Genomic DNA, 25,772 nt, shown 5'->3' with positions numbered 1-25,772 from the left:
TCACTTGTTAGTTTAGTGCTCTTTCCAGAGTAAAAGGCAAGTTCCTCTATTTACTAGGAAGTATTTGTTGTATTATAAAATATCCAAAGGAATTATTATCAACCTGAAATTGCACACAACTATATTTCTAGATTTGAACCACTTCAAAAATGGACTAAATATGCCATTCATGTCACATACTACAAAGTAAAATGGTCTGGTTAGGATATTTTAGATTTCCTGGATAAAAATAAAGACCTTGCCAAGACATATTTCCAGTGCATCACTCTGAGAGAATTACATAGAGTCTCAGATCTGAGGAACTTATAAGGAACTAAGATATCATAAAAAGTCACAACACCAAGGGTAATGGAATTTTCAATTATACCATTGGGATGCAGAAAATGGCTCTGGGTTGAAATGAAGTTGCCTGTGTTGAGAAATCATCTTTTTCTTTCTCTTTTTGGATTGAAATGGAAAACTGGGGTAAGTATTGAAAGGGTGAACATTTTCCAGATGATGCTTATGAATAGATAACTCATCAATATTTTGTAAAAGTAATCTGTGGCCCTCATTTAAACAGAGAGCAAACCAAAAAGGCCTTTATAGGTGAATATGGCTTTCTGGAATTGAAATGTGGGTCTTGCCAGGTAAAATGATACCATAGGAATATTACTGTGAAGTAACTGACTATTTTCAGCATACAGGCTGTTTTAAGGAAGGGCACATACTTATGCTTTGTATTTAAGAAGGTATCCAACATTTCTAGCAAATACGTAGATAAAAACTTTCTAGAAATCTTAGATTTCTAGAAAATACGTAGATAAAAACTCCCAGACAAATAGTATTTCAGAGGGGCTCACTCTAGAATACAATTTCTGGTTGTTTCCTTTAACAGGGCCATTGATAATAATAGTTATTAGTGTTAAAACCAATTTTCTAGCAAAAAAGTTCCAAATTCATCTTTAGTTCCATTTTTAGACACTTAGAATATGTATGCGTAGGTGTCTATCCATATGTAGTATTAGCATGTATTTTCTTCATTTAAAAAAGTCAATGACTCAAAAAGATTTAATGGATGCATAGAAAAAGTAGAAGCCTAGGCCCTGTACACATGGTAAAGGAATTTAAGATACTCTCATCCAGCTTTGGATGGCTTCTTTCTTTTCATCTTAGGAGAGGGCTTTTAAGTGGGAGCAATGAAAGTGCAAACATCATCACAAGTTCACTGGCATTGCTTCACAGGCCGATGGGAGATGAGAACAGAAATATCAGGGAGTGTACACTCGACGAAGGACACTGGAGAAGCAGTGCACACTGATGGGATGGGCAAGAGGTTCATGCCAGAAGATAAAGGACTTAACATACCAGAAGCAGGTACAAATATACAGTAACTGGGGAAATGAAATAATGCCTGAGAAAACAATAAAAAGAGCTAAGAAAACATTACAGAAGAAACACAGAGCATTCAACAAACCCACGGGAAAAGTCTTCTGTATATTAACTATCTTAACAGAGGAATTTCACATATTTTTTGGTAGTGTTGACTTCAAAAGAGTTATCACTTCAGTTTTCTCCTCTATCCCTTTCCTTCTTCTCTCCCCATAGAAATACTCATTTGCACATGTACACAGTATTTATACACTTAAGCAATACATCTAGCCCATTAACGCAAAGAGATGGACCTCTGCCAAGGGGAACTCTTGTTTTAATTATGGTGGTCACCATCCAGCTAAGGAGAGAGCAAGAGAGAGAGAGATCCCCACTCATTGGACAGGAAATGAGACAAGCCACACAGCATAAGGAGCATGACCAGGGCCAAGTGGCAACTCCGTACCTTAATGTACGACTGGACAGAGTGGTCCAGCTGCTCCTCGTGGCACTTGGCCACAATGTCGGTCAGAACCCTGGAAAACAAAGCTAATTAGTGACCTTTTTGAAGAAGGCAGAAAGATTCCACTTCAATTTATCATTAGAGTGCTTGGTAAATTGGGTTTTAATGGTTACAGAAGAAATGAATGAGTGAGTGAATAGACCGATTTCACAGTCTTCTCTTGCTCTCTGCACTCCCTAGTACGTGGTATCTTATACCTACAATGCCCGTGAGCCATTCCCAATCTTGGAACTTCTGAACACCAAGATGTAAGTAGTGTCTAACGGTTGCAATAGTGAATATAGAAATATATAATCAGATAATTAATTTAAAAACATTACCTCTATAAACGGAAAACTATGATAAAATCATCAATCAGATTAGTGATGTTGTAAGAGTGTAGCGTAGCCAATTTTAAAATGAATGGAGTTAAAGAAGATAAATTTGATTTTTGAAAAGTTCTTGAGGGACTGCAAAATGATGCAACTAGTCTTGAAAATATTTTGGCAGTTTTCTAAATACTTGAGACACAGATGCTGTATCTCCCAGCTATTACACTTATGGGTATTCATCTTGAAAATGAAGAATTAGAATCATATTTATACAAACTTTGGATATGAATGTTGCAGTGACTTTACTGATAGTAGCTCAAGCTGGAAACACTCCAGATGTTTTCTCAACAAGTGAATCATTAAACATGCTATGGTATATCCATATTATGGGATACTACTCAGCAATGAAAATGAATAAACAGATGCATACCCTGAAAACTGTGCTGAGTGAAAAAGCCAATATTTAAAGGTTATACAAGATATAATTCCATATGTACATATATATGGGAATGTTGCCAGTGAGGAAAACTGGGAGGTACACAGCTTCTCTTTCAAATGAACGTGAAACCACAATTATCTAAAAATAAAATGTCTTACAAACACAAAGGAAAAGTTAGAAAAAAACTCTAACATTTTTACTAATGATAAAAATAGGTAATTAGAAGGTAAAGATTCAGTGAGTGACAAATGCTTCTATTTCAGATGTATTTTCAGAGGAAATGTAAACATACACCAGTAGACAGTGATTCAGTTACAATCATGCAATCGAGGCTCTGTGCAGCCACAGATTACAGTCTCTCCTCTCGGGGTCGCGCTATAGGTACCTGGTGACGGTTGTACTTATTTCATCTTCCTCGTTCTGTAGCAGAACTTTGAACAGCTGATTCAAGATTATAGGCAGAAAACTCATGATTGCTTGAATCTTTTCCACCTTCAATAAATTCTGTAGTAAATGGGCAGAAATAAAATACCAATTAAATTTATTTATTTATTTATTTATTTATTTTATTTTTTGATGGTACTGGGGTTCCTGGAAACCCTTCTATCTCTGGGCTACACTCCCAGACCTATTTTATATTTTATTTGAAAACAGGGTCTCTTAAGCCAGCAAGGCTGGCTTTGAACCTGCGTGATCCTCCTGTCTCCACTTCCCAAGTGCAGGGATTACAAGCATGCGCCAGCACGCCTGGCTAAAATTTAAAGCATGTTCTAGATTAAAGACTTAAACATAAGACCTGAATATCTAAAGCGTCTAGAAAGCTCTGTGACATTGCTCTTGCCCCCCCCCCTTTGGATATGACCTCGAAAGTCCTCAAGACAGAAGTGAAAACAGGACACTACATCAAACTTGACAGCTTCTGTACAGACAGCAACACAGTCAACAGGGAGGGTGATTGGCAAACTATAGGGTGAGGGAGAATATTTGCCAACCATGTATCTGACGAGGGGTGATTATCTAAAATATATAAAGAAATCAAGACAAGTACTCACAAACAAGCAAGTACACATACAACACAATTAAAACCGGGCTAATGATCTGAATAAACATATCTCAGGAGAAACTATACAAATATGAAAAAGTCAATGAAAAAGTGGTTAACATCATTAATCACTGGGGAAAGGCCAATTCAAACCACAGTGAAATGTCACCTCGCATCTGTTAGAATGGCTGTTATTAAAAATAAAAAAGGTGAAAGGTAACATGCATTAGTGAGGATGTGGAGAAAAAGGAAACCCTGTTTGTTGCTGGTAGGAATGTAAATAAGACAGCCAGCTGTTACAGAAAATAGTACAGCGGTCCCCCAAAAGTTAAAAACAGGATTGCCACATGATCCAGCAATCCCACTCCTGGACACATACACAATGGAAATGGAACCATTATGTCAAAGTGACATCTGCAGTCCTATGTTCATTACCGTATTATTCATAGTAGCCAAACTATGGAATCAACCTACATTTCCATCAGCAGATAAATGGATAAAGAAAGTGTGGTATGCATATACAACAGAATATGATTCAACCTTGAAGAAGAAGGAAATCCTGCTGTTTGCAACAACAGAGATAAACCTGGAGGACATTATGTTAAGTGAAGTAAGTCAGGCACAAAGGCAAAGACCACATGATCTCACTTATAGGTGAAATCTACAAAAGTTGAACTCATAGCAGCAGAGAGTCGGACCGTGGCCACAGGGTATTGGTGAGATGATCATCAAAGGCTCCAAAAGTTCAGTTAGACAGGAGCACTAAGTTCAAGAGATTATACTGCACAGTACGGTCATGAGAGTTAATAACCACTTATTGTATGCTTGACCATCTCTGAGCCAGTAGACTTTAAATGTTGTCACCACAAAAATGATAATTATATGGGGCAATAAAATGTTAATCAGCTTGATAGAGCCATTGCATCAGTTATACACATGTTTTAAAACATCATACTACATACTTAATTAACTGTAGTAAATAAATTCTGATTTTTAATTTTATGTTTTGGAAAAATGATCTTTGCTTTTCTTATTGAATAGAAAGCACTACTTAGCAATTATGAAATGAAATCATATACTCTCTGCATTGGTTTTTTAAAATCTTCAATAGTAATATTAGTTTGCTGCTTTGGAGAAAGGTACAGGTCCTTCTGCCTCTTGTTACCCTGGAGACCATCAAGGCAACTTGTGTGTCACAATACCTTACAAGAGCGGATGAAACTCGAGGTAGGTGACTGAGACATGTCTTTCTCTCTTTTTTGGCACTGCTGGAAAAATGCGTTCACATGCGGATCCTGCAACAGCAAAAGGGGTGTTTATTTCTTTCGAGGGCACAAAGCACACACTGTGTGACAAACACCCACTGCAGTGGCTGGGAGCATTTCTGCAGGATGGATGGCTGCCCACACAACAGCTAGATCATGGCGCCTGACACACAGAGCTGCTGTTTCCCCTGTACACTGGGGCTGCCCAAGGCTCTGCCTGTGCCTGCAGCCTGCAGCCTGCTCTCCCCTCTGGGGTTCTCCTCACAAGTCCCACCATCCCTACCGCAGGGCAGTGGCTGCAGGGTGCCTTCCGTGTGCCCCGAGCTCATCTTTTTCAAGGTCTTTTGTTTATCTTCCTATTCCTTTTTTTAAAAAATAGAATTCTGCCAATTTCTCTTACACATTCCTGAACACACAGGAGGGTGTGTACTTTTCAGTCTTCACAGGGATATTTTCAGGCTTAAAATCCCTGAATCAACCCAATGTTAGGAAGTCCGTGACAAAGATGATGAGATAAAGCTGGCTCTTATCTTTGCAGGCTATCTGGAAATTTTCTGAATTCTTCATGGAGTTACTAAGCAGTCAGGAAGTGAGCTCCAGCTCCGGGTGTGTACACTCAATGTTTCTCTGACCTTGGGCAATTCTAGAAGGGTGTGTGTGTGTGTGTGTGTGTGTGTGTGTGTGTGTGTATGCACGTATGTGTGATGTCTTTCGTTTCCTAGCTGTGGTCCTTTTCTTAACTAGAGACACTTGTTTTCGTTTTAAATATCGCTTCATTGATTCATCTATTCTAGTCTGTCATTATTTATTGAAAGCTAACTGTGTTCCAGGCCCCCTGGCAGGCACTTAGGCCCGAGTGAAGGACAGGGCAGACACGATCTCTTTTCCTGTGGACCTTCTATTATGGCGGGAGATTAGCACACCTTGACTTCCAGCACATCTATGTAATCAAAAGTTGTTCAGGGCTTCAATGAAAGGCAGAGCACCAACTGCCCTAGGCAAGAAACCCAGCTTTGCCTGGAGTTGGGGAACAGAGAAGCCTCTTCCAGGAAGTGACAGCTGCTCCAAGATCTGAAGGATAGGAAGGAACTGACCAGACAGACAGGAGGAGAGTGGGGAGAGGGCAGGCCTGCCTTTCTGGAAGGACTAGTGTCTAAGTGATCTTGGGGGAACTGGGGACACGGTGGCTCTGGGAAGCCAAGGGAAACGCCACGAGTGTGGGCAGGGGACCTGGCAAAGAGAGAGGATGCAGAGTGAGAGAGACCTGGGCTTTCTGAGAAAACAGCTTGTGGTGCGATGGAGGAACACAGAGGACTCCGAGACAAATACACTGTCACCGTGAACTGCGTTATGATGTGGGACTCTAACGCACCGATAAATGTATATGAATAAAAAAGAAACATGGCCCCATGCAGGAGGATTTGTGGAACTTGGCCAGGGCTGATGGCATCAGAGAATGATGAGTTTGATCAGTGTAGGTACAAGACTGGAGACAGATACTAAGTTTTAAGTTTGTCTTTAAGCACCAGAGGTGAATAAGAGAAATTTATATATTGAAAAAATTTATATATTGAAAAATAATTTCATTTTTCTTAGTGACCGGGTATAGACTATTGAAAGGCAGATGCACACTGAACTTGCAAAAGCAGAAATACATATTTTCTGTGCTTTTAGTAATTTGCTTTGTAGTTTACAGTTGGTGCCAGAAAACTCCTTGCACGGTGGTAAAAAAAAAAATGTTGCCCTGCAAGAGAAGGGGTGTGTTTGTGGTAATTTAACAGGGGACAATACTTCCATATGTAAATTAAACATTTGAAGCTTAGGAAATATTTTCACACATAGTTTCTCATTTAGATCCTCACCAGGACTCCATGTAGAGATATTTTTACAGATCCCATTTCCTGGTGAGAGCGGTGGGGAGTAGAGTGACTTGTCCAAGGTCACTGAGCTAGAACTTGACCCAGGTGGCTCTTGAATAAAGTTGTGTCTACCTCAGGGACCTGGGGAGGCACTGGGAATTAGACTTCACTTTGGGGTAAAGGTCCAAAGACTTTATATATGGCATAAAACAATTTTAATATTTCAGTTTTGTCAGTGGGAGAAAATCATACTAAAAGGACTGCCATCCTGTTAAATACACTTCTAGTATTTCAGGCTGAAGTTTTATGGCACCAGAGCTTATATGGTGCCATTACTTATAGAATTCCAAAGTCTACAATACCATCCACAATGGTATGTAGGAATAATTCAGGAGATTTTTAGTCGTCTCAGGAATTGAGGGGGGTGTTGAATAAAATTAAGAGAGTGTAGAAGCTCCAAGGGGGGTGCCGAGTACTTTTTTTCTCTGAAAAGGGAGTAGTGAGCTAATATGTTTGGAAATCTATGGAGGACATTCTATTTATCTTGAGAGAGGCATCAAATTATGCTCCAAACATCTCCTGTGGTAGCATTCAGCCACCTCTTTTCTCAAGGCTTAGAAAGTGATTCATCCCATCACATAAATGCAGGAGACAGCATTTGATGTCGGGTGTCAGAGAAGATGCTAATACTGCAGCGTACTCACCTGAGTGTTCACTGTGGACACAACGAGCGTGCACACCTTGAAGAGGGGCTTGCCTCCGTCGACCCATTTGATGTCGCTCCCGCCATGCTGCAAAATAGAGCTCGTTACTGTTACTGTGGCAATCTGAGAGAAAGAAAACGAATACAGAAGTGGTTTCCATTGTGTTAATTTGCCATCTCAATCCACTACTGGTGCGTTACTATGGAGATGGGAAAGAAAAGATGCAAATCCATTAGACAATGTTTGGAAGATGAGACCCGCATGACACCAGGGGGCACCATTTTTAATAGTTCATTTTAGTAGCCAGAAGCTAAACAAGAGATTTGGGATAGTGTGGACACACCTCACTCCCAAGTACAATGAACACATATGCTCTGGTCTTATTTTAAGTAGCAGAGGAAGAAGAGAACCTCATGCTCTGGAGCTGATGTGATTTTTATTTTCTTTTAAGTTATACATTACACAGTACCTTTCCACTTGCAGAATCTTGAATGCTTAAGTATCCAGGAGGCAGAATTGTTGCTATTGGGATATTATACTCTTGTGATATAGCTATCTGATCATGTTTCATCAGAGGAAGCCAAGCGTATCCCACTGTGCAAAGGAACAACAGAGAGAGACCTTCTGAACACAAACCTCCATGGTAAGAAGGGAAAATAAAGCTATTTATCATTTATGAACACTAAACTCGCTAAAAATATTCAACAAGTCAGAGCGTTTAAAAACACTCTCCAACTCAAGTCACACAGATGACACGGAAAGCGACTTGGGCAGCGCCCTGTCAGCACCTGACGTCTCCAGAGCCTCCTTCTTCTTGGCATTAGCCTTGGCATTGATGTCACATGTGACATGATAGAAAGAAAACAGAATGTGGTGTTTCTCGTGGAGCTGCGTTGGTAGCTCAATTTTCACCTGCGATGAAAGGGAACATAGTAGTGCTGAGATTCAAATGATTTGGTCAAGGTCAGAAGAAGACAATGCATACATTTTTAATTTTTTAAACGGAAATATAGGTCCATGTGTTAGTTAACAGCATCGGATGTACTGATTTAACTCTCAATACATATCCATGCTGTTGTACGGATACGTAGTCAGAGTTGACCTTTTGATATTTTCTTTATTTCTTTATTGTGGTGGATGAGGCTCATTTAAATTCCTAGTGTTCCTATTGATAACTTATGCAAGTAGAGTATGGAGTAAATAAACACTTGCATAAACACACACACACAGACAAATATGTAGAGTGCAAAGAAGACTCAGATTAGGGAACTATCATCCAGAGGCATGAATTGAGGAAAGAGTAACGCCTTGACTCCCAAAGCGTGGTTATGGACCAGTTGCATGAGCATTGCTACAAGCTTATTACAAATGCGGAATCTCAGAAGCCAACACAGACATATTGATACAGACTCTATATTTTAATAAGACCTTCCTTCAGGAAATTAATATGCATATTGCTGAGAAACACAGAAGTGGTAAGTGAAATAACTTACGTATGGCATTAATTCTTTTATTTTTTTAAGGGAAATGAAATGTGTTATTGTGGTAGCTATGTAATAAGCCATTTTATGATGCAATCATGCTATCCCCATAAACTGTAGTGCTTTTCATATTTCAGAACCTTGTGAAATATGTTGTCATGAAATTCCCCCAACAGACTTGTGTAGTGGATGGTACAGAAGTGGGAGGCAAGTGCAGAAATGCAAGGAGCCCTCTCGGTAACTAAGAGTACTGTGATCCTTCAGGACGGGGAACCGTATCTTGCAATGACCATGTTATGCTGAAATACTAGGATCCTGTTTCGATAAGCTGCATTCAGCTTCAGATCAGTAACTAAGTCCTCAGAATTGTCAAATCAAGCAACAAGGCGATAGCCATGTGAATTACCTACCAGCTTATTTAGTAGATGTTCTGTGTATCTAAATTATTTTCACATTATCAGCCGGGCGCGGTGGCGCACGCTTGTAATACCAGCATTCGGGAGGCTGAGACCTGGAGGATCGCAGTTCGTGGACAGCCTCAGCTACTTAGTGAGGCCCTCTGCAACTCAGTGAGACCCTGTTTTAAAATAAAGAATAGCCGGGTATGGTGGCGCATGCTTGTAATCCCCGTGCTTGGGAGGCGGAGACAGGAGGATCATGCAGGTTCGAAGCCAGCCACGCTGGCTTAGGAGATCCTGTTTCCAAAAAATAAAATAGGTCTGGGAGTGTAGCCTGGAGGTAGAAGGCTTCCAGGAACCCCAGTACCACCAAAAAAAAAAAAAAAAAAAAAGAATAAAAAATAGACAGGGGGTGTAGCTTGGAGGTCAAATGTCCCTGGGTTCCATCCCGAGACCCGGAAAAAAATATTTTCACATTATCGAGCAAAGATTTGGAACAGTAGTGTTCTAGGTCTCTGGAACAGACAGCTGCATCAGCCTCACCTAGAGATTTGCTTAGAACTTCAGATTCTCAGGCACAGCATGGACACAGTAAATACCAAAATTTGGGAATGTATTTCAGTAAGCTTTCCAGGTAATTTTGAAGTATAGTAAACTTTGGGAATTATTGCATTTGAATGGTTTACAAAAGTTTACATATTGCTTATATATCAGCATGCTAACCTAGTTACAAAAGCAAACACATTTCAAGATATGCAGTAATAGAGCTGGGCGTGGTAGTACATGCTTGTAATCTCAGCATTTGGAAGGCTGAGACAGGAGGGTCTTGGTTCAAGGACAGTGTCAGCTACTTAGTGAGTGAGGCACTTTGCAACTCAGTGAGACCTTCAAAATAAAGAGGGCTGGGGGTACAGCTTGCAGGTAGAATGCCCTAGGTTTTATCCCTAGCATTGTAAAAAAAAAGTATGCAATAATAAATATTGCAGGAGAAAGATATATTTTAAGGTAACATTAAGAGCACATAGGAATGCAATATACTCAAGAATTCCACCTAGCCTTCACCTAAGAGATATTGAGAATATTTACATTTTATTTTAACAGTGCCTTGGAAGAACTTATACATCCATTTTTTGCAGTTTAATGCAATGTGGATTTTTTTTACCATAACAAAGAAGAATTAAACCTTGTGTTTAAATCTGTGCTGTAGAGAACACCAAGCTGTTTATGATATAGCTGTTCTATGAGGATTCCAGGAAGGAGGAGGATGAGAAAGATTAAGAGCTGGAGTTAACAGTAAAAGAGTAATTTAAAAATCCTCCTCAGTCCTCAGAAAATGTACCTTTTGGGTGAGCTTTGTCAGAGGTTCAAAGAATACAATAAATATTCTATAATGTGATAATAGCTGTTTCTTCTTTCTGTCCTGTCTTGAATTAATGGGAGAAAATTAAGAGCATTCAGTGGAGAAGGAGATAGGAAGCAGGGTCATGCAGGTTGTTTCAATGGCATCCCTTCAATTAGTTTTATTTTTTTATTTTTTTGGTGGTACTGGGGTTCCTGGAAGCCCTTCTACCTCCGGGCTACACTCCCAGACCTATTTTTAACATTTTTTTTATTTGGAAACAGGGTCTCCTAAGCCAGCGCATGATCCTCCCGTCTCTGCCTCCCAAGCGCGGGGATTACAAGCCTGTGCTACCACGCCCGGCCTTTAATTAGTTTTAAAATGATTAATGTGCATGATACCATTAAAAGAAAAAATGCCCCCCCAAAGATTCCTCCATATCCTCATATCCAGGATCTGCGACGGTTACCAGATGCCGTAGTAGGGACTCTGTAGACGTGATTAAGCTCTGAGATGGGGAAATTATACCGGATTTTCTACTTGAGCACAGTGTAATTAATGGCAAAGGGTCCTTGGAAGAGGAAGGTGGGAGAGTCAGGATCAGAGGATGTGGGATGGAGCAGAGGTCAGGGATGAGATCGCTGGACAGAAGTCACACGCCAAGGGAGTGTGGGCAGCTTCCAGAAGCTGGAAGAGGTGGAGAAACATTCCTCTCTTGAACATTCCAAAGGGAAGCGGGCCGGCCTGCTGACTACTTCATGGCAGCCCTGTGACATTCATTTCTGACCTCAGGCCACCAGAAGTATAAAGTAACAAATGCACGCTGGCTTGTTTTGTTTTTCTTTTTTTGTGATACTGGGCATGGAAGCCAGGGGCATTCTACCTCTGAGCTACACCTCCAGCCCCATTTGTTTTTTATTCTTTATTTTGAAACAGGGTCTCACTGAGTTACAAAGGGCCTCACTGAGTAGCGGAGGCTGTCTGAGAACCGCGGTCCTCCTGTATCAGCTTCTCAGATGCTAGGATTATAAGTGTGGCCACGACGCTCAGCTGAAATGCATGCTGTTTTAAGCCACTAAATGGTGGCAGTATGTTAGGAACTGCATAGATGAGATGTGATATCTTGAATCCCAAGCAGTCTGTCTGCCTGAGTTTTTTTTAATAACACAAGCTAACATATTTATATAACAACATTTGACCCAGTGACATTTATCATAAATGTTATAAGGCAGTGTGACTTAGTTATGTGGCCTGACAAAGTTGCTAGACTCCTCTAAGCACTGGTGTCTTCATCCATTAAATAGGACAGTAAAAACAGTATCTGCTTTTCAGAACTGCTGCAGGACTGAGATGATAGGTGTGTGGAATGTAGCCTGATGCTCGGCACTTGGTGGAGCCTAGAGTTAACCAGCGCAGGTCACACTCCTGCCCTGTTGGGATGAGGGAGTCCACAAAGATTATCACCAAAGATATTGGCTCATATTCTGGCCCTTTGTTCTTCCCACTGTGACATGGAACGTGGCCATTGGCTGGCAAGGCTTTCTAACACACTCTTCATTATGCCGACTAGTGAAATAAAAGAAAAAATTAGTCTCCCTTGAAAAGAATGATATAATTTTTTAAAATATCACATTTCTAATGGTCATTCCTATGCTGAAATATAGGAACATACTCCTGGAGCAACTGTCGTTTGATGTAGTTTATATGCCAAGGCGCTTTCCTGTCTGAGGTGTGGTCTAGAGAGTTCACTGGACCCATTCACCCACTTCTTTTAGGAGCTGCTGGAAGAAGGGGGGACCTGGTTCTTACCTCGTCAGAGAAATCTGGATTCTGAGAATGATGTAGAACAGCTGTGTAGGCAGCTGAGGTGAAGAGGGGCCCCCCTGGTTTTCCATAAATACACTGTTGAAAAAGTTATGAGTTGAACGATTATGAGGGTCTGAAATTATCCCCGAGTGGAAAAAATGTCACAATTCTTCAGTTACCCATCCCAGGACAAAATAACACACTTTGCGATCACTTGCTGGGGCTTACCTAACATCTTAGCTAACTTTAAATTCTATAGTCATCAGCCCTGCCTCTATTAAGCTGTGGGATACTGAAGAAAATATGAAAACTTTTATTGGTCTTATTAGCATTGCATGAGGGCCAAGAACTTGGACCAATTACAGTCTACATTCTAGACCCATGGAACCACCTCTGGTCTAGAGTTAGGGTCTTGGGTTGGATGAGGCTTGGTTGGCCGGCAGCCCTGGGCATGCCTGGTCCACCTGTGAAGGCTGAACTGGCTCCAGGCTACTGTGCTTGTATCCCAGCCCCTAAGTAGGCCAGGCGATGTGATATGGCACCTTCTGGTCATGCAGTTTAAAAGCTCCCTTAGCTCAAAGCTCAGGGCTCCTCATCTGGAGTCTGACATATGGCTGGGGCTTAGCATGGGATGAAGCTCAAGGACCCTTGGATGCACACCTGGGATCGCTCCTCTTCCCTGGAGTTTTCTTGGGATAAGCACTGCACCAACAGGCTTGGGGTGTTTGGGGTCTGGTCATTGTCTTTGTTTGCTCGACAACTGTATTCCACTTTACTATTTCTCTCCTGATGGGAACACTGAGCTTGTTACCTGTGGGTTCTGTCAGAGGCTCAGGATTATTTTGAAAAACTCTTTCCTTCACTCGGCATGACTCATTCATTCTCAGTTTGAGGACTGCTCTGAACAATGCTACACACCTTCTCAGTGTCATAAACTGGAGGAGAAGATTTGTACCTGACAAAGTGCTTTAAGAGATTATCTCAAATAATGGTGGGTTAGCTAGAAATGAGAGCTGTTCTTATTCCACAGATTCACTGAAATAGGAAAGTTTGGCAGCAGGCCCCTCCCCCCCCCCACACAAAATCACTTTTTTTTTCTTTTTATTTTGTGGTACTGGGGATGGAACCAGGTGCCTTTGACCTCTAAGCGACATTCCTATCCCTATTTTATTTCAAACAGAGTCTCTCTAGGTTGCTAAGGCTGACTCTGAACCTGAGATCCTCCTGTCCCAGTATCCTAAGTACTGGGATTACAGCCTATGGCACCACACCCAGCCTTTATTTATTTTTTTGTTAATAGGTTACTTTATGCTGGTTGAAGTACCTACAATAAAAGCAGAATATGTTTTCTCTACTATGCCCAACCTAGGGAGCATTAGGAATACCAGAGAGACTCCAGATAATGGAGGGGAAACCTCAGCAAAGCTAGAATGGAAGGATAGGAGAGGAAGAAGGCTGAAGTTGATTAATAGAGGAGCTACATTTGAATATGTGTAATAAAATATGGTTAACCTGGACACTCACTGTTGGCAGAGGGGGAGGGGAAGCGGGGGGAGGGCTCCAAGCACAGTCTAAATGTATGTCATTTTCAATATGTTCCACATAAAAATAAATAAATAAAGCTTTGACAGAACTATAAAAATAGCAGGATATATCAAATAGAAAACTTTAAAACAAGTGCCATTCAATTGCAGTTTTATAAGTAAAATTAAAATGAGTTCATACAAACCTCACAGTTTTATTTGATCTATTAAAATGTGATCAATAACCTGGATTGATTGCCCAGAGCCATTTTCCAGTCCCTTAGGCACCTGGCCACTGTACTACCTCTAGCTGTGAGCATCCCAGGGCCAGGTGCATTAGCCATGGAGCCAGGGAGCAGCAATGCTCTGCTCAGACCATACCAGGCCAGCCAGGAGGTGCCATTGTAAATAAAGCACGTGGTGTTGAGAGTAGGGCTAATCTTTGAAAAGGGCAGATCCTTCCGGAGGGGGATCTTTGTATGGCATTAAGGAAAGGCTAAAAGTTACAGAACACTGGCATTCCCAATAGATCTTGTTAATGACAGTTATTATGTCAGGTGTATTTCAGAAAATCTAAAACAAAGTTCTTCCAACTCTTCACTTGAAAAGCCCCTCAGCAACACAAAGAATGCCAGCACCACCCCCTTCTTTATTCCCTGGCCAGACTTGGCTCACCTTCAAGGGCTTGGCGCCTCCTTCGTCAGAATTTTTGAATTCAATGCACACAGTTATATTTCGTGCCTGAAATTACAGCAAGGAAAATGGGAATTGCAATTTCCTCTCAAACAACACGCCCAAGTAATGTAAGTGCCTAAAATAAGTAGCTTCTAATTAAATCTGGAAAACACAGAATACCCAGCATTTTCTTGTGACATTATCCACCCCGCACAGAAATAGCAAAAGAATTTGGAAAGATAGCAGGCATTCTATTTTCAGAGCACGGTAAGAAACTAAAATAAAGATGTCCAAGTTCAAATTTATTTAGGGTTGATTATAGAAAGAATCATTACTATATTATAAAACTGCGAATCTTTAAACGATTCTGAGATGAACCTCATCCCTGTCCCTCAGTAAGCATTTTCTTTAAATGTTTTTCTATTGCAAAGAGTTGGCCCCTAGTAATTTGTAGTTACCCTTTCAAGAAACTGTCTTGTAGGGTGTAAATGTGGTGAAGAGACCAGGGACCTCAGAAAGTGTTATCATACCTTGTTGAAACATTTCTGGCTGTCATACTTGAGGTGTTTGGGGTAAATGTAAATTTGATTTTTGTACACTCTATAAGGACGGCAATACTTTGACGAGTCATAAATAAATTCTTCCACCTCCACTGTGGCCACTGTGGGTTCTGACTCAGTCATCACGTTGAAAGGCTTGACAGGGATAAAGGACGATGTTACACAGTCTTAAAAAATCAGAAAATAAGGGTTTGTCATTTAATATGGTTCTCCTTAACCGAACAACACTTAACATATTTTAAAATGAACGCACTCAAAATTTGAATTCCCTATTTATGTACCAACTGATGATAAGTGATACCAGTGTGAACAATTTTTAGGATTTGGCCACGTGAGATGAACAAGTTACATATTTAATATCAAAACTCATATCTAACAAAAATGGCAAATGTTTTTCGAGGAATTTAGGACTATTTTCTTTTGTATTGTTTCACTTAAAAAGTAGATTTTAGCTAATGATCCTCTGAATATACTAACTAGATGATGATGATGATGGTGATTTTTGTGGTACTGGAATTGGAACCCAGGGGCATTCTACCTCTAAGCTACACCTCCAGCCCTATTTTTTAGTCTTTATTTTGAAACAGAGTCTCACTGAATTACAAAGGGCCTCACTAAGTAGCTGAGGCTGTCCGGGAACCACAATCCTCTGGTCCCAGCCAGTTTCCCAAATGTTGGGATGACAAGTGAGTCACCATGCCCGGCCTAACTAGATTATTATAAGGAGTGACCCACTGACCTTTGCTATATTATATAAAAATAATGCAGATATGGATACATGATAGAACAAAACTTTTCTAAATGAATTTATTAATGACAGTGCCAGCTGGATTAATACTAATTTTTCCTTTTAGGATAATTTTACAATGAGGGACTAATTAAAGCCTTCTCTACATTATATCTTATGAGCTATATTATTGTCCTTTTCAATTTTTTAAACTTTAAAAATGTAACTTTGTAAGAATAGCCTAAGGGTAAAAACACAACAGAGGAAAGACCATAAAAATTTATAAATTAAAACTTTGGAGCCAAGTGTGGTGGTACACACTTGTAATCCCAGCATTTGGGAGGCTGAGAGAGGAGGATCAAGTTTCGTGGCCAGCCTCAGCTACTTAGTGAGGCCCTCTGCAACTCAGAGAGACCCTCTTTCAAAATAAAGAATAAGAAATAGGGCTGGGGGTGTAGCTCAGAAGTAGAATGCCTCTGGGTTCCATCCCCAGAACTGCAAAAAAAAAAAAAAACCCAAAACAAACAAACAAACAAAAACAAAAAACAAAAAACTTTGGTCACTAAATCATTTGAAGGCTAAAGTCGTGCTCCTGAAAGCTTCCTTTACCCAGAGGGAATCTTTCTACTTTTAGATAGAGCAGAATCACCAGCTCTTTGTGCTTGGGAATCAGATTAAGGTTTTTTTTTTTCTCTCCCTCAAATCAATTACATTTCTATTATATGTTCAAATTTCCTTCATGTCTGACAGTTCTTTCAATCACAATAGTTAGCAGACTCTTTTGTTGTTTTTCTTTCTGTAGGTAATAAAAGTCTGTCTCCCAAATCAGGTAGAAGAAATGGCTTAGCTTACCCTGTTTTTTTAAATACCAGTCAATATAAAAATGATTTGGAGTCAGGGCTAAAGTTAGCATGTTCATTGTAGTTCATATTAAAATAATTTGTGGAAATTATAAGAATAGAAAATTTAATAGTGCTAATGGTAAGCCAAATATCCTAAGGTAATAACTCTCTGCCTGCTTATGGTTCATTCTAGGAAGCCTTGATTTACTCTAAATTTGGAAGCTCCCATTTATAGGCTAATAAAACTCCTGAAATTCTAATTTTCAACTGAACTAGACAGGATTTTTTTTATCATACTCTGAAAAACATAGATCCTGTCTGTGGAGTTGCAATCAGTGTGTGGCCATTGAGTGGCTCTACACAGCACTCAGGGCTGCCCTCTGGTAGTGTAGTGTGGCAGAGACAGCCTGGATTTGGAACAGAAAGAACTGGATAGAATATAAAATTTCCCCTTTATTCACTGGTCTCAATCTAACTTCCTTCATTTGCAACACTCCAGGATTTTAAGGATTAAATGATATCATATAATAGCTTGTGGGGTATTAAACCCAGATGTACATACCAGATAAATATTATGGCACCCAGAATATAATTTTGCCCTTGCAATACTGTCTTAATGGAGAAGGAGAGAAGCCCCAAATTTTTATAGCAAAATGAATTCCATTTCCACTTCGGAGAAAACAAAAAAAAAAAAGGCCCTATCTTTAACCAACTAGCCAACCAAACAACTAACTACTAATCAACCAACCAAACAAAAAACTCCACTAAATATTCAGAACTCTAGAACTGAATTATGATATCATCATCATACTTGGATGCTCCAAAGGAATGTTGTCAACAGCAATATCCAGGCTTCCAGGGATGGTCTGCATTTTGCTTACTCGGTCAGCCCTGTGAAGGTAAAACAGCACAGACACACACACACACACACACACACACACACACACACACACACACACACACACAGAGAGTATTATTTTAATTTCCAAGAAAAAAGCAATCGATATTGCTGGCCTAAGAGAAGACTAAACAGTAGAAATAGTTCTTTGATGATGTTTTCTGGCTAGTTTAATTTTGGAAGCTACAAGTTATATACTCTTGCAAATAAAAATTAGGAAGGAGTCAAGTTACATATTCTGAACGGCATATTAAGTTTATGCCTTCCTACCTCAGATAACACTTATATAAATGGCCAAACAAGTAAAATAGCAAATTATATAATTTTTTCAACAAAGAGAGTTTGAATTGGCATGAGCAATTCACTTGTATGACGAGTGCTGTTGGAGAGCAAGGGTGGGGGCTGGGGATGTGGCTCAGCGGTAGAGTGCTTGCCGGGCATGTGCGTTCCATCTTCAGCAGAGCAAAACATTTTAATTTAGAAATAAAAATAATACTACTTGAGATCAAGGTTGGTCTTTGCAATAATTTCTAAGAGTTTTTACTTTTATACTTTACCTACAAACGGGGAGAAGAGGAGACTTTCCTTGACCCTTTCTTGTGAAAGTGTCCAGGTCCTCCTTCCACACATTCAATCCCTTGGTCTCTACTAAAGCCATTTCACCAACCCTTCTTTACAGAAGTGCCTGATTTGCTGATAACAGTGTCAAGCATTGTACTCAGAAAATCTACTTCAAAAGGCAGGACAATTAGAGTGCTACGTCCAAATCAGGTCTCCCTGGCTTGGAAGAGCTGATCACCAAATTTGAGGAATTTTGCTTGCCAGTTGTTGACCATATCCAGCATTAAATTAAACCATATAAACTTAACATAGAATTGTTTATACCAAACACCAAAACCATAAATTCTCAAAATCAATTACTTCCTAATCATTTTATTGCATGATAACATGATAAGATTATCTGTACTCGAGATTGTTTGCTTCTAATCTAACCCTATGGTAGAAATGCTACTCCCAGCCCCAGCCCCATGTTGAGTGACAGCCGGGCGTGGTGGCATACACTTTTAATCTCAGCACTTGGGAGGCGGAGACTAGGAGGATCACACAGGTTTGAAGCCAGCCTCAGCTACTGAGAAAGGCTCTCAACAACTTAATGAGACCCTGTTTCCAAATAAAGTATAAAATTGGTCTGGGAGTATAGCCTGGAGGTAGAAAAACCCCTGGGGTTCCACCCCCAGTACCACACACACACACACACACACACACACACACACACACACCAAACTACATATATATATATTTTTATATACTTTTCTGGTACATTGTAATTATACATCATAATATTCAGAGTAACAAAACCACACATGTGCTCAGCACTTGGAGGTAGTTTAATGAAAGGCATTGTCATATGTTGGGTACAGGATGATTCGTTTTAAAAATGTGTCTTTTACATTGTTCTTCTCTTTGGAATAATTTCTGCCCTCTTTTCTAAAAGTATTTGAATGGCAGAAATATTATGATAATTATATTCACAGGAATATACTGTTGTTTTTTCCAGTTTTAAAAGATGGTCTTAAAATTCCTGAACAATTTTTCTTTCAAGAGGTGTCTTTATTCCCTTTCTTTGAATCCAGGTTCAGTGACAGGTTGACATTAGAGTTTGGCAGAAGTGACACTGTGATAGTTTCCAGGTCTGAGCCTTAAGAAACTGACAGTGGTCATTTTCTATCCCTAGGGAAACCTATTCTTAGAATCCAGCTACAATACCATGAGGAAGTCAAAGTATCTCATGGAAAGAATCCCATGGGGAAGAATCAAAGTCTGTAGCCTATTGGCACAGCTGTACTCCCAGTCAACAGCCAACACCAACCAGCCAGTCATCAAACGCACCATTTTGCAAGTGGATTATCTACCCAGAGCTGGCCTTCCCAAGCCAGTGCCGTGTGTGACAAGTTCTCCTTTATTGTGGACTCATGAAGAAAATAAGTGATGTTATTTCAAGCCATTAAATTTTGGGGTGGTTTGTGACAAGCTATATATCACTGATACAGTTCAGTGTTTCATGATCCTTCCATATAGGTCTGACTCTTGTGCACCATTTGGACATCTGCGAGGTCACCTGAAAAGCACCTGCTTTAGGAGGCGTGTGGACATTTGGGACACAGTGAATCTCTACAGGGAGAGACCACATCAACAGTGGGATGTGGGTGACTGGTGTTAATTTTAAGAGTACTCCAAAATATCATACCTTCTATAATCAGACACTAGTTTAAGGAGATCCTCCGTTGATATCTTGCTACTTTCTTGTCTATACAGAGGTGAAAATCTTGAGTCTCTGTCCACATTTCCCTGGTTGTCCTTAAATACTGATCTGAAAGAAAATAGTATTTAGGTTGATATTTGGTTGTTAATTATAGACTTGTGTTTTTATAGCAAGTAAATTAATAGCATTTCCAATTTATAACATCCAAATGCTACGGAGTTATAAAAATAAAAAGGCAAAAAAAAAAAACCAGACAAGCCGGGCGTGGTGGCGCACGCTTGTAATCCCCGCGCTTGGGAGGCAGAGACAGGAGGATCGCGCAGGTTCGAAGCCAGCCGCGCGCGCTGGCTTAGGAGACCCTGTTTCCAAATGAAAATGTAAAAATAGGTCTGGGAGTGTAGCCCGGAGGTAGAAGGGCTTCCAGGAAACCCAGTATCACCAAAAAAAAAAAAAAAAACAGACAAAAGTTTCATTTATATTGTATTTTTTGTGTTTAATTTATTTTCAACTCTATATCTATGTGATAGCAGTTCATATTATAACTAAGTTTTAAGATAATGTTTCAAATTTAGTAAGTTATATCAAAACCCTGAAGTATTAAGATGGTGGATATAAACAGTAACATGCTATTTTTTAAAATTAATTTTCTCAAGACATGCTAATTCTGGGCAAGACAGGGCCACTCGACTTTGCATGACTCCATTAGCATTTATGAACAGCAAAACAGAAATAAGGTTGGATATAGGTGCAGAGGCTGAGATCTTGAAACATTTTTGTGGAGATAAATGAGGCCAGTTTTCATCTTTAGAACAGAGATGAAAACAAAATGGAAGGATCCAGAGCCAGATTTTTGTATTAAATGAGAAGAATGCTATGACCCGAGTCTTTATTCCTTTCTTGATCCATTTCATTGTAACCGTTTAGACAGTTAAAATATGCAAATCATTTTTGTCCAAATCATGTAACAATGTCCGGCAATATTTGTTCATAAATATGGTCCATTTGTTCCTTTATATACTTTATCACACAACGTGTTGGTCAAATAAAAATTAGAGCCATTATAATTGCTTTTCTTCAGTGTTAGAGAAATGATGAATTTATTCTTTTAACTTTAACTTTTTAAGTGCCCTCACTAGAATATTTTATCATTTTGTAAATTAAATATTTCAATACACAGGCTGAAATGGCCATTTATATGAATATCAGAACACAGAGCTTCCAAGTAAAATACCACAAAAAATGGGCCAGGAATTGATCAGAATGATATTTTTAGGCTCCTTTGAATCATCTCATTTTTCATCCAGTAAGTAGTGAGTGTAGAAAACTAGAAGTCTTTCTTACCAAATAACATTAAAAAGGCAGATGAAAACATTTAACTTGAAATGACTTCTATTTAAATATTATACAGGCCTTGTTCATGTGTGTGATATGGTGAAATCAGTATGATGGATTTCTCAACATGAGCAAAAGTTAAACTGCACTTGAGCAATAACTTTTTAAATGAGCCAGTGACTTCAAAACCACGGATACATATGAGCCATATTGCTATTTTTTGCCCTCATCCAGATCTCATGTAAATTGGCCCCATGACATTGGACATCATCATAAAGGAATGGAGAGCACAGCACCATGGGAGAAGTTCTGCTCACAGTGACATACAACTGTCATTGCTCAATAAATACACTAACTGTCAAGGGATGAAAGGACTGCCTCGTTTGCACAGATGGCTACAGGATGCCGGGACATGGTTCCTAATTGCAACTGCCACGAGGAGCAATGCTGAGCACATTGTGAGGTTCTCAGAATCATGATATTTGGGGTATGATTAAAGAGAATGTGGTGTTTAGCCAAAGACACAGAATCTTAGGTGTCTTGATAGCTTCATTCATATGCAGTGTGAGTAGTTGGGGAGTATAGAAAGAATTAGACATGTGTGCGTGTGTGCGTGCGTGCATGTGTGTGTGTGTGTGTGTGTGTGTGTGAGCGCGTAGTCATGGAAGATAAAACATAAACATGATTGTTAGGCAATTTAAGAATATTTTTCTTGTCCTCCTGTTTCAGCCTCCCAAGTACTGGGATTATAAGCATGCACTGCCATGGCCAGCTTTAAAAACATTATAAAAAAATTATCTGCCAGGTGTGGTGGTGCACACCTGTAATCCCAGTACTTGGGAGTCTGAGACAGGAGGATGACAAGCTTGAGGACAGCCTCAGGAAGCAGTAAGACTGTCTTCAACCTAGTGAGACTCTGTTTCAAAAATAAAGATAAAATAGGACGTTTTTTTATGGCTTGGAGGTTGAATGCTTCTGGGTTCAATTCCCAGTAACACACACACACACACACACACACACACACACACACACACACACACAAACCCACACATACACTATATAATCATCAGAGCAGTAAAAAGACATGCCGAGGAAGCATGTAGGATGTACTTGGGTCTTTGTCACTGGAAGGACTCAAATAGAAGCTGGACAGCCATTTTCTGGGGATGTAGTCAGTATGGCAGCCCACACCTGTGTGCCATTTTTACAAAAAAAAAGATGTAAACATGGCATTTTTATTTTAGTATTGGTTAATTTTAAGGGAAATCCAACATTTTGTGTTTGTCCATTTAGAATGTCAAATAAGGCAGAGGAAAAGAAACCATGAGGTGGGTTAAGGCTTGGTGGCACATGCCTGAAATTCCAATCCTTGGGAGGCTAAGATGGATCACAGGTTCAAGGCCAGCCGCAGCAACTAACTGAGATCCTGTTTCAAAATAAAATTAAATAGGACTAGGGGTGTAGCTCAGAAGTAGAAGACGCCTGAGTTCAAACCTCAGTCCCCCCCCAAAAAAAAAAAAAGAAAAAGAAAAAGAAGAAAAAAAAGGAACCATGAAAACGTATTGGCATGGGTTTATGCACCTATGATCCTGGGGGTGGTATGCCTGTCAACAGTGCCATTTACAAAATGATACTTTGTTTTTTGTGATTGACTAATCTCACTTAGCATAATGTCCTCCAGTTCCATCCATTTCCCTGTAAATGATGCAATTGTGGTTTTTTTTTTTATGGCCGAGTAAAATTCCATTGTGTACATATCCCACAGTTTTGTAATCCATTCATCTACTGATGGACATATTGGCTGGTTCCATAGTTTGGCTATGGTGAATTGTGCAGCTATGAACATAGATACACATGCATTTGTTTGGTAGTTTGGTTTACTTTCTTTTGGGTAGATACCCAACAGTGGTATTGCTGGATCGAATGGTAAATTTGTTCCCATTCTTCTAAGGATTCTCCATACTGTTTTCCAAAGTGGTTGCACTAATTTGCAATCCCACCAACAATGTTTTAGAGTTCCCACTTCGTCACATCCTTGCCAGCATTTGTTGTTGTTTGTGTTTTGAATGATTGTCATTCTAGTTGGAGTTAGGTGAAATCTCAGGGTAATTTTGATTTGCATATCTCTGATTGCCAATGATGTTGAGCATAGGATGCTTTCCCTAATATGCGAAAGCTAAGGAGAAATGGGTCATAGGAGGAACTCTAGATGAAAAAGGAAATCCTATAGAGGAGCAAACAAGACAACCTAACCGTGGGGATAGGAGGGAGGAAGAAGAAAATTCTCTGAAGCACACGATGTACTATTCATACTGAAGTCAACCACTAAGCCAAGCATGGGAGGGAGGGATGGGGAGGGAGTGGGGTGGGGACTGGGTGGGGGCTGGTTGGGTGATGTGTGCATGTATGTCTACACAAATGTTTTACCCCATTATGATGTATGAATACAATGCACCAATAAAACAAAACAAAACAATATGACACCTTGTAAAGGGCATCTTATTTTGAGTCTTGGTGAGTGTAAAATATCTTGTGTAGATATATGGCTATATTCCTGATATCTACTCTTGATAACCTCTTTCTTACAAAATAGCAAACAGCTGGTGCCAAGTATGAGAACATTCACCAAAATAATTTCAAATAAAATGTTGTTTACAGCAATGAGCACTGGCACGGCAGCCGGTGGGTTGGTGGCATCTGGGTAAGAAATGTGGTCCTACACAACATTGTCAATGTTACTTTTTAAATGACAGTTGGTATTAAGGGCCATGATGTTTTGGGGTATACTCAAACATCACGAAACAAACCATGTCCTAGAAAATATAATAGGAAAAGAAGCCATGAGAAATCAGTGGCATCAATAAGGTATTAAGCATATCAGGAAGCTGGCTTATGTCAAAGGGCCATGCAGAAAGCCTTCTGCTGATCTATTGAAATCAGTATCCCATTGTGAAGGGGAAATTAAAATCTTCTTTGGCTTGACCTTAGGCTTTTACTGTCGTTAGATAAGCCAAGTGGTCCAACACATGAGCTTTCTTTGTTTTTTAGGCTGAATAATTATTTTATATTACCTTTATTGCTTTATTATAATTACACAGAATAATGGGATTCATTGCAGCATACTGATACATGCACATAACTGATCGATCTCATTCCCTACAGTCTCCCTTGTCCTCCCCTCCTCCTCCCTCTGAGCCCCTTCCTTTACTCTAGTGGTCTCCATTATACTGTCATGAGATGCCTTTTTCTTTTTCTCTCACTTGGACACACGAGAGTAAACATACCCTCGGCTTTCTGAGTATGGCTTATTTTACTTAATATTATGTTATCCAATTCCATCCATTTTCCTGCAAATGGTTCTTCTTTGGGCCTGAATATATGTCTATATACAGAGAGAGGGAGAGAGGGAGAGAGGGAGAGAGGGAGAGAGGGAGAGAGAGAGAGAGAGAGAGAGAGAGAGAGAGAGAGAGAGAGAGGGAGAAGTGCGAGAGAGATTTCTTTTTGGATCGTATGCCTATGTCACATAAAGAAAATGTGATTTTATACATATACACATACATATGCATATACATATAAATATACACATTCTTCATCTATTCTTCTGTTGATAAATACCTAGTTGGGTTCCATAGCTTGGCTGTAAATTGTACTGCTGTCAACACTGCTATGTATGCATCGCTAAAGTATTCTGACTAATTTTCTCAGATAAATATAAAGAGTAGTATATCTGGATGATATGATGGCTCCACTCCTAGTTTCTCGAGGAATCCTCATGCTGATTTCCATGGTGGTTGTACTTATTTACAGTCCCACCAACACAGCATAAGATTAAAATAAAACCTTTAGAACTGTACTTCTAATCATCTTCCTCAGTTCCCAGAGAAGTTTATGTAAACATAAACCAACATTTTTATACACAGATCAGTGGTTTATATTGTTTCCCAACCTGAAAACCAACCATTAATTGACATTAATTGTGCATGAGCTTGTGGTCTTATTGGCTTTCCTTTCTGAGAGCTAATTACCTCAATAGTTGGCAACCTTGTTAGTCTCCTTAGAAGCTTCCATTGCCTCCCTTTGAGCTTATCTTACTAGACAGTTTCATAGTAGAATTGTTACTTGTAATTTCTCAGGTTCTTTCAATAATGCACAATTCTTGTACTTCTTTCTTTGCATTGCTCTTTACTCACCCAAATTTATCAGAAGCAGGGACTTACTGAGGTGAACGTGATATCTATGGGTGATCTTTAGTAATACTAGTAGAGTAATAACTTTAAATGATAGCACTGTTTTATTGAGTAGTTATCTGGGCTCATTAATCCTTCGAACAGTACCTTATGTATTTGCAATCCGCTTTTGCAGACTGGAAAAAGATGGCGCTAAAGACAGAACCAGCTCTTTCTAGTTCTAAAATGGATTGCTTCTAAAAATCTCA

General features: G+C 39.6%; 1 protein-coding gene across 4 annotated transcripts in view; it reads right to left on the bottom strand.

Moving 5' to 3' along the window:
- Positions 1-25,772, bottom strand: part of DOCK10 (dedicator of cytokinesis 10) — a gene marked incomplete at both ends in the record, with an annotated part of 282,115 nt that overhangs the window by 63,892 nt on the left and 192,451 nt on the right. For all 4 annotated transcript variants that reach the window (XM_080719857.1, XM_080719855.1, XM_080719856.1 and 1 more), the window contains 11 exons: positions 1,817-1,886; positions 3,009-3,127; positions 4,868-4,960; positions 7,494-7,580; positions 7,963-8,087; positions 8,282-8,405; positions 12,521-12,613; positions 14,716-14,781; positions 15,246-15,442; positions 17,656-17,735; positions 19,991-20,113. In XM_080719857.1, coding sequence (XP_080575983.1) covers positions 1,817-1,886; positions 3,009-3,127; positions 4,868-4,960; positions 7,494-7,580; positions 7,963-8,087; positions 8,282-8,405; positions 12,521-12,613; positions 14,716-14,781; positions 15,246-15,442; positions 17,656-17,735; positions 19,991-20,113 — 1,177 coding nt within the window. The remainder of the gene's footprint in view (positions 1-1,816; positions 1,887-3,008; positions 3,128-4,867; positions 4,961-7,493; positions 7,581-7,962; positions 8,088-8,281; positions 8,406-12,520; positions 12,614-14,715; positions 14,782-15,245; positions 15,443-17,655; positions 17,736-19,990; positions 20,114-25,772) is intronic.

The sequence above is a fragment of the Muscardinus avellanarius genome (assembly GCF_963383645.1).
Source record: "Muscardinus avellanarius genome assembly, chromosome: 2".
NCBI lineage: Eukaryota > Metazoa > Chordata > Mammalia > Rodentia > Gliridae > Muscardinus > Muscardinus avellanarius.
The sequence above is the reverse complement of the archived record's forward strand: the minus strand, read 5'-3'. Positions and strand labels throughout refer to the sequence as shown.